The sequence below is a fragment of the Rhamphochromis longiceps genome, linkage group LG2, assembly GCF_057381845.1.
Source record: "Rhamphochromis longiceps isolate RC_006_pf linkage group LG2, R_longiceps_female_GT1.1, whole genome shotgun sequence".
Taxonomy (NCBI): Eukaryota; Metazoa; Chordata; class Actinopteri; order Cichliformes; family Cichlidae; genus Rhamphochromis; species Rhamphochromis longiceps.
The window spans coordinates 25,869,334-25,878,851 of NC_140558.1; the positions used below are offsets into that span (position 1 = coordinate 25,869,334).

At 43.2% G+C, this 9,518-nt stretch overlaps 1 protein-coding gene across 1 annotated transcript; it reads right to left on the reverse strand.

The window, feature by feature from the left end:
* Positions 1-6,640: 6,640 nt before the first annotated feature.
* Positions 6,641-9,458, reverse strand: fgf20b (fibroblast growth factor 20b). Its single transcript, XM_085381599.1, has 3 exons — positions 8,646-9,458; positions 8,309-8,412; positions 6,641-8,161 (listed from the first exon to the last, which is right to left on the reverse strand). Exons 1-3 carry the CDS (start codon positions 8,917-8,919, stop codon positions 7,916-7,918), a joined length of 624 nt encoding a protein of 207 aa, XP_085237725.1. The 5' UTR covers positions 8,920-9,458; the 3' UTR covers positions 6,641-7,915.
* Positions 9,459-9,518: the final 60 nt, after the last annotated feature.

Sequence of the window (9,518 nt, forward strand, 5' to 3'; positions counted from 1 at the left end):
CTAACACTCCCAGAGATCACAGCGAAGAGCAGCCGCAGCAGCAGGGAGCACACACACGCAGACGCACACACCGCTGTCTGGTTTCATTTTAATGTGATCCGAGGTTACAGGCGTGATAACAGTTGTGCAAATCCACTTTCACCCAGCTTTTATATCATACACACTTAACACTATGCATAAGTGATGTAATTAGGGGTCGTAGCATTTATAATGCAGCAGATTACAGGTCTATTGATTCACATTGATTTCTCTGAAGTGGTTTCTGTGTTGGCTCACACTCCTTTCTATTCTCCAAAACAACAAGCGACTCAAGCGGCACCCTCAGAGCCTAGTGACTCGCCGGGGCTTGTTCATGTTTAGCCCTGTGATTTATACAATGCAACTATGTAAGAGCTACAGATTAATGTACTGTATGGCAAAGCCCTGTTTACTCTATCTGTAGAGCAGTCTTGTCATAGGAGATAAGCTGTTCACAATCACTAAACACACTCTCCTAGAAGGGAAAGGAAAATGAATTTTAATTGTTTAACTTAAGGATTACTTGACAAAAACTGATCTAAGTGCAAAATAAGTTTCACACTTTAGAGTGAAGCTATGCAAATCCCTACAAACTCTTGTCTCCCGGTTTCTTCTGCAGCCCATTTGTCTTTGTACTTCTGGCAGCGTGATCTCCAGATAACGTCATGTTTAGAATATGAGTTTCTAAGTTCAAAGAGTGCTACACAAATATTAGGCTGCCGTGGTTTTAAATTCTTAATATGGAGAGCAATTATTGACCTTTCTTTGTTAGATGGTAGTTGTTTTTCAAATGTCTTTTATATGAGTAGTCAAATAGCTTTCGGGTTACAGGGAAATTTTTGCATGCCCGGTCGGATGTTCCAGTCAAATCAACGTCTAAATTTCATGTAATACTCTCATAAACCTTTGTATTTAGTGTTACCGTTTGCTTAGTGTTATGCACACTAAGATGGCAAACGTGCTGTAAGACTAGCATGTCAACATGGTAAAAATCTTAGCATGTTCATGTTAGCATCACTTCGCTAACTGCTGGTATGACCATAGCTTTGTTGACACTGAGATTTTAGAGTGCAGCTTGAGTCTTTGCATTGGGTGATTGTTAGAAAGTACTTTAGCTAAGCAGCTAATTCTGTTTGAATCTATCAATACTGCAAGATGACAGCTCCCATATCCAGGCTAAATTTATGTATATCGTGAGGAATAGGAGCATTTTTGTCACTTTTTTACAGTCACTGGTCGCCATCTTGATTTCAAAAATATGAATGGGATGAGAAAGGGTGGGTCTAACTGTGAAAAACCACTTGCTCCACAGCAACAAGTTGTTAGCCAAAGAGCATAATAGATAATCCTCAATTTTGTATGACCAAGATTTACAAAACAGACTTTACTTTTATATTCACTGTGACCCGAGATGGATGACAGTGCCCATAAACACATCTGGAAAGAGTTAACAGGGGTCAAAACAGAAAGCTGTTTTCCCACAGACTTCTATAGGATCACGTCTTTTTTCAACCACAGCTATCGCCACCTGGTGGCCTTTAGAGAGAATGCATTAAGAATGGTCTAAGGCAATTTTGCAATGGCTTCATTTTTCTGACCCGGAAACTACTCCCATGTTTTATACTGACCATGAGTAAAAAGCAATAAAAACAAAAACCTCTCTGAAATAATGATGCTTTGAAAACGTGAGATGAAAATATTTGAAACTGAGCCCAGTGCCTAAATGTATTGGATAAATGTGTTGCAAGAAAAAAGGCAACAGAGTTCAGGGAAACAGAAAGACGTGAAAAAAAAGAAGGTTAAATGAAATAATGTCTCACAGGCTGATATTTAAAGCTAGAATATTTGCTTTCTTCACTTTCCTTTCACAAGGTGAAAAACATGCAAGATATCTTTCTGATTTCCTGGAAACAACAGCAGATGTTTAAGATATAGTTACGACTTTTAAAGTTGATATCAAATAATACAAATATTTTTAAAATGTGTGATCCTCTCTCATCTTTTACCTGTTGTCCATGCTCTTCATTTAAAGCATAATCACTTTTTTTAAAGGCACATATCAACCTGATTCTATTTTTACTTTAGACTGCTGCAGCTCAGAGCCTCTGTGTGGACGAAACAGTCAAGCAGTGGAAAAGTTTTAAGTGTTGCTGTTGTTCTGTCAGCTCAAGCAGTTGCTGTCCTCAATGAGAGGCAAACAAAAAACAAAGAATGTTCTGTTGTCACTCGCAGGAATAATTAGTGGTATTCTCCGGATTTGGATGTTGGCCAAAGCACGGCATTTCATCTGCCACTGTGAGCTGAACATATATTGGGTTCAAATGAGCTGAAATGGCCAATAGACGTGCAGGGTTTCACGGTGAATTCTTCTCGCGTATCGTTTTTCTCTTCCCCCGTCTTTATGTGGCTCGCTTTAAGCCCTCTTTTCTCTCCTTCTCCCCTTGTTTTGTTATTTTACCTGGAGGTGCAGGTGTGAAAGGGTGAGGCCGTGGAAAAACATTCGATTCCGTAAGCTTGTCATGAAGGAACCCATTGACTGACCTCTGCATCTTGGCACACAATGACAAATGGGTTTGCAATTTTCCGCCTGACTGAGGGGCAACAAAGCACATTTCCACTTTCACCGGTAGGCAGCGAGAGTACAGTCTCCCGCTATCTCACTTGCTCTTTAACCAGGCGGTAAGCGTTACACATAGCTGGACTCTTTACTTTGGCGCCTTCTACCCGTACGGTCAAAACAGACAGTCCCACTCGGTGTGATGTATCAAGGCAAACATAGTTAAGTGAAAGCCTGACTTCACGCAGTGAGGTAATCTGCTGATGAAGACAAGAAAGGCTTGTTTTTCTTGCATCACATTTTAAGACTACTGCTCTTTTTTCTGCTCACAGTCACTGTCACAAAAGCTCAGATCGTCTCAAACTGGTTTCTTCACCATGACAGTGATTTCACTGTACTCACCAGATCTCAGTTGAGTGGTGCAGCTTTGCGATGTGGTGGAACGCCACATTCACGTCATGAACGTGCAGCTACTGTGTGATGCTTTCCTCTCATCTAAACCAAACTAGCATGTGTGTCTTCGGTGGACTTTTGCACTGGTTAAAGCAGCTGCACAAATGTCAAATAACTTTTAATAAAGTCATTATTTGTTGTTGTAGCTGCCTGGAATCTTCCCAAATTACCAGATTAGAAGAAAGACAATGCTCTAAGTGAATGTGAAGTCTGTTATATCTAATATGTTCCAGCATTTCCAAGCTACACAAGGTCTTATATTTTATTTCTCTGTGTGTTATTTTGTTTATGCATGTCTGTAAATGCTAGCTGGTGTTCCTTTTTTCTTTCAATTGCTTCCAAAGTGTCCAAGAATGTTAAAAGTGGAAGCTATGGAAATGAACCAATTGACCTTTTTTCTGACCCTAGAGATCTCCACGCCCTGCGGGAGCACAAACTGTCAGACTGCAGCAGAGTTGGGAAATCAAAGAGATCTGTGCTGTTATTTAGTGCGGCGGCACCTTCAGACCTGCTGCCACTCCCCCAGCATGGATTTCACACACTTTTTTTTGCCACACTGCTTTCAGTTCAAAGAGATAATTTGGTGTTAATGAGAATGGCAACTGTTTAGGAACCACAGCGGCTGGTTTTATTGCTTATCTTGGCATGATTGCACAAAAAACAAATCCACTAGTGATCCAGACATATTTGCATATTTGCAGGGTTATTGTGTGTGTGGATGTTTTGCATCTGCCCTGGTGGGACAGTCCAGCCAAGGAGCCCGGAGTGGCGATTATGTCCTGTAGGGATAACCTGCCATGGTGCTGAGAGCCTAATTGATGCCTCATGCTTTTTGGGAGGCAATTATAGCGTCGAAATGTCAAGACCTAATTTGTGACTCTGTAATGTGGACACGCAGGCCAGAGGAAACGGTGACACGGCTGCTCCGGAGGAACTCACACACTGGTTTGGTCAGCAGATGTGAGGGGCCTCTTTTGAGCGAGCTGGTCTAAAGTGAGGGGAATTAATAAAAAGATGCAATTTTTATTCTGTAAAACAGTTAAAGTTCATGCCTTCAGAGTATAAAACAGGCACAAACATTTAATCAGAAATGTGCACTCAAGTGTGAAATGTGAGCTTACCCATTATCCCAATGATAAATTAGCACACAGTACTGTCATATAATACTCGATCAATCAACGTTGCATTAGCACATAGTTTATATTAACAACTGATGAAATTCCTGTTTGTAATATCAAAGCTTCAGCTCTGCGTACTGTTTTAATGCCTTTTAGCTCTTTGTTTTGGCCACAGCCGGACTGTTTTGCTTCACTCCCAATGCTTTCTTAACTTTGCTCCAAGTGCCGAGCAGACGGTTATTTCCAGTGACAAAAGGCTCAGCTGCACTCTGCCAAACAGGAGACAGAGCTGTTGACTGGATGTTGGCATAGTGGAGCATTTAGCATCTGTGTTACAGTTGAAGGTGGAGCTGTAATTATCAACAAATCCGGACATAAAGATGATTATTGACTCCATAAAAAAATAATAATTAAATTTGCAAACTGATTAGAAAGTGTGAAAAAGTTTTATATTGTTTTTTACATTCTCTTAAACCCTGTTATCTGCGTGTGATTGGTGATTAGAGTGCATCATGTGTGGTATATACTTTTATCGACACCCTGCTGATCTCTGTGTGCTGTTTTTGCTCTGTTAGATGCTAAAAATGGCAGCTGTGGATTTTCCAGCTCAGATTCCTCAGCCTCCACCAGGTTCTGTGTGTTCACGTCCCTTTAGTCGAACAAAGCACCGTCAGTCACCGGCACCGTTTCATGCCTTGTTAACCGAGACTCTAAACTCTGCAGAAATGTGCCCCGGCTTCTTCTCCTTTCTGTACCGCACAACACCTAAACATGGCTGTTTTCTACTAATGTCTCCATGGAGATGCAAACAGAGGAGCATATTTTCCACTGGAGCTGACAGCTCGCGATGTGGAGTGTCAGTAAATCAGGTATGCCGGTCTAATTGCAGCGTGCGAAGTGCAAAACCACAAAATCCTCTTAGCTATGACACTAAAAATTATTGAACTCTAACAAAGTACAATGCAGGACGTGTAAAAAACGCTATTTTTCTTTTTCAGGGCACAAAACATGAATGACGACTGGAAGCTTGGATCAAGGGATGATATTTGGGAAGGCTGGATGTAGATTTTTCCGGAATGCCTCTCTCTCCCTCTTTCTCTGTGTCTCTCCATAGACTAGGATAAAAGCCTAAAAGTATCAAGTGGATAACGCTATACTTACACTTCTGCTGTAATGCCCATAAACACACATGCAGCTAATAATTTGTGCGCACAGCAATTTACTAAGGAATAAACAAACAACAAAGAGCCTGAAATCAATAGTTGCAGGATTGCAATGACACAAAGCTGCAGGCACCATCCCTGTGCAAACACAGTCTTAGAAGTGGCCACAGCTTTAAAGCAACAGGTGAGCTTCTCGGCACCTCCCCTGTCTTCCCCAATGCAGCCTTCTAAATATAGAAATTATGCTCTCTGATAATTGGGGGCAGACAACAAAGCCGGCTATATTTCCACCCTCCTCCTCCTTCTGCTGCTGCTGCTAAGTCATGTTCCCAGCTGACAAACAGCAGGCCTGAGATCAGAGTGTGAGAGCTGGAGTGCTGAGGGAACACCTGCGCTGCCTGACTGGACTGTGAAGATAGATGAGGAAGATCACTGACTTCCACACCTGCCAGTGGACTCATGCCATACCCACACATTCACACAAACTTGATTTGCTTTTCCCTCCCGAGGGCTCTTTAAGGCCGCTGCTGAGGACGCGATGAAAGTCGGTGGAGCATCCATTAAGCATGGCAGACGGCCCTCCAGAGTGGGTGTGGACGAAGGGGTTTAAGTGTTTTCAGCAAGGAGTCGTGGACCACCTGGAGGAGGAGGAGGAACGGGGGGAACAAAAGCATCTGTCTAAAGGCGCCAAGTTGACTCCAAAAAACCCCACCAGTTTAACAAGTGCCAAAGAGCACTTCTGGGCATCAGGTATCACAAGTCAGGATTTCCAGCATGTTTAAAGAGATGACCTTCAAAATGTGAAAAGGGAGGGCTTACGCGCTTAGATTGGACAAAGTCTGCTTTTCGTGCCTACAAAGGCAATGGCGACAAAGCCTGCACTGAAACATTAGTATTGTTGGAGATGTCGGGAACAAAAACAGCAAAAAGCTCCAGGTCAAAGTCACGGACAAACTCTGGAAAACATGGAACAAGACAGGAACAAAGCCCTGTTTGAAAACTGAGTGTCTAAAGAAAGACATGCTGGAATAGGCCTGCGTGCGTTTACTGGATGGACAGGGGGATGTCCACGTGCGTGCAGGATATATAATCCACTCCTGGATGCTGTCATTAATCGACAGCAGTTGATGTTCAAGGTGTGCAGGTGGGAAAGTCCCACAGTATCACTCTGTAGACAGGAGAGAGTTGGCAGCAGGGTTGACTATCCATATCAAGACAACCCCACTGGCTCACACACTCACACACACAGTTCACAGACTGATCTTTCATGCTTCAACACAGATCTGATCCCAACCATGGAGGAAACTGTGTACAGATAAGAGATACTGCAATGTAGTTTTATTTTGATGTTCATGTGCAATTAATATTTTGAACATAAAGACATATTGAGAAAAAAAAGAGAGAAAGAGAGACTACAATTTCTTAAAGATGTCTTGGCCACCTGGACATTCTTTAATAGGACATGACAACAAGGCTACAAATCTCAAATGGTGAGCAGGACTTTCTTAATCCTTATCGCCCTGACCTCTTCTTTTTATGCAGCTGCTAAAGTGGCAGGACCCGAGCTAAAGGTCAGATTTTATTTGGCTTCGATCATGTCCTCTACGTTTGGAGCGTTCGGGAGGGAAGCTTTGAAGTTTTATGCATCCATCAGGTCTATGATTCGTCTCCAGGCGTAATGGCATCCATAAAGAAAGACAACATTGATCTCATAAGCAGGTTTAAACTGTTCAGAGGCAAAGTTAACCAGTAAAGCACACCTTTTTTTATTTTTTTTTTATTTAAATACCCCCGTGTCAGTTGCCGTGTCAAAAAAAAAAAAAAAAAAAAAATTCACAGTAATCACATTATGATAAAATGCATGCCAGATGTGGGAATCTTTTCAAAGAATTTGCTATTGGTTTTTTTTTTTTATAATTTTTTAGTCATTAGTACTAGCTGAATAAATGACAGTTCAGTTCAGTGTGTCAGTTTTTCTATAGTACAGTTTCTAGTGGGCTTTTGTTTTCTATATTATCGTTACAATTCTAGCTGTAAAAATATATTCTCAAATAAATAAATATATAGCATAAATATGTGTATCTAAAATGAATAAATAAGCTTTTACACTTTGTTTTTTTAAACAGGTCTAAAGACAGGTGAGATTAAAGAAAAATCTGTATTCCTTCAAAGTCCTTCTGATCAAGCTACGTCTCTCTGAGTGACACTGTAGTACCATCTTGTAATGTCACAGATTCCCACAGACTCCACACCAGCTGGCATCTCTGTCCAACTGAGGAGATACTCCACAACCGTTCAGCCCTGCTTCTTATTTGTCTCCTAATCCACGCAGGTACTTTTGTGGAAACAAATGACGCCCTCATGCAGAGCGTGCAGACATTCTAGCCTGTCCTCCTGGCTGCTGAGAGATGATGGCCCGTGCATTCCTACAAGAGGCCCCCCACCCCCTTCTCCGATGCCTTTATCCCCGCTGGTCGGGCTGCTGTTCACCAGCTTGCGACCGGTCACATCCCCGCCTGCGTCCCTCCTTCTTCCTTTCTGCTCCCAGGACTGCCTGCCAAGGCTTTTTAAGCATCTATTCCTGATCTGGACCAGGCCTCCAGCTCTCAGCTGTGTCCCAGGATATCCCTGTACAGCTCTGGCACGCGCTCAGGGTCCACAGGCCTGGGCAAGAAGTGTGTAAATTTCTGGTGCCGCCTGGATTTAGTCCCATCCCTTGGTGTCCCATCTTTATTTAATGCCACAAAGTAACGCGTCCCTTTGTCTCCGTGCTTGTAGCGGTTGGATGAATACGTGTTGTACCAGTTCTCCTCAAACTGCTCCCTGAAGACACAATCAGCCGTGAGCTCCTTCTGCAACATGATGTGGGGGGAAACAGAAACACACATCCCAGTTATTCATTAGGATTATTAATTATAGAGGAATGAAAAAGTCTTTCGCAGGGGAAAAAATTGAGAAATAAAGATTTGGGCAACAGGAACAAGAGAAATGATACTTACAGAGCCATACAGCTCTCCTTTGTTGTTCATCCCCAGATAGAGTCCACTGTCCACCCCTTTAATGCTTATCAATCCAACAGCCAGGCTTATGAATTCCAAAATACCTGCAGGAGAATAACACAGTTGTTCTGTAAAGCCTGGCAGAGATAAAAGAATACGATCAAAGAAACTCAGTTCATTACCACAATTAATATTTGTAAATAATCAGAATCAGATCGAAACCTGTCTGTTCTAATACCATTGTTGGCGCGTTTTCGTTCTTCCTCTCATTTGTTTAATCTCAACTACTTTTCTGCAAGTGGAATTATATTTTGAAAAAAATGATCTTAGTATTTACCAAAACGGCTGTGGTCCTTCCTCGTGCCTTGCACTGTGCCATCCGGAAGTATTTCCAGATGAAATCCAGTTCTGCAGTACAACTGCCTCCTCCTGAGAATTCCTTTGAGGTGCGTTAAATCCGAGAATCTGTCCCCAGGTACGAGGTGCTCTTCCAGCCGCGTCTGGCTCTCCGTGAGGAAGAAATGAGAGCCGACTTGTGCGACACCGTCGATGCCGTGCCAGACGCCTCCAACTTCTCCCAGAGTGGCAGCACCACCACCTGCAGCAGCCATCGCGTCCGAGCTCAGCGGGTAAAGTTCAGAGAGGAGGTCCGGAGGGAGCGCTCTTGCGTAGTAGGCTACCTGGCTGCCACTTATTGCATGTTTACGTCCCTTCTCCTCCTGTGTTACTTAGCACATGTCCCCGTGTGGCAGTCACAGCCTCGGGTTCGTTTCCCCTGACATCAAACACTCAGAAAATCTCAGCTACTGGCTGCACAGACTTCTCCGGGTTGTTGTTGGGTTGTTTTTTTTAAGGTGCGCCTTCTTCATCAGTTGGAGGTGGGCTGCAGTTGCTGGTCAGACAGCCCGCATGTTGCATACCTGTCCACAGTAGATGCTCGCGCCTCTGTTGTGCCGTGGCGGAGGCTTCAGTAAGTAAGGGGCTCGTTGAACGCTGCAGTGCAGGTAAAAGGAGCTCCTGGAGGTTTTGTGCTCAGAGGCAGGTGCAAAACCACAGGACTCGTAGTGGGCGGGGCTGTCAGATTAGACGTGCCCTTACAGGGCCTTTTCCCCCTCTTATCTCAGTGAGAGAGAAAGAGAGTTGTTGGTGGGCTGGTGGCTTAAACTGAGCGCGCGCATCACTTAAAATAAAACCAAAAATAGCAAAGATA

What these genes read in the sequence shown, in the direction of transcription:
- fgf20b (XM_085381599.1), bottom strand. Translation starts at nt 8,919, where the DNA reads ATGGCTGCTGCAGGTGGTGGTGCTGCCACTCTGGGAGAAGTTGGAGGC. An exon ending in GAAGGACCACAGCCGTTTTG is followed by an intron (nt 8,413 to 8,645) that starts GTAAATACTAAG and finishes ATTCTCCTGCAG; the next exon opens with GTATTTTGGAATTCATAAGC. An exon ending in AAGGAGAGCTGTATGGCTCT is followed by an intron (nt 8,162 to 8,308) that starts GTAAGTATCATT and finishes ATCATGTTGCAG; the next exon opens with AAGGAGCTCACGGCTGATTG.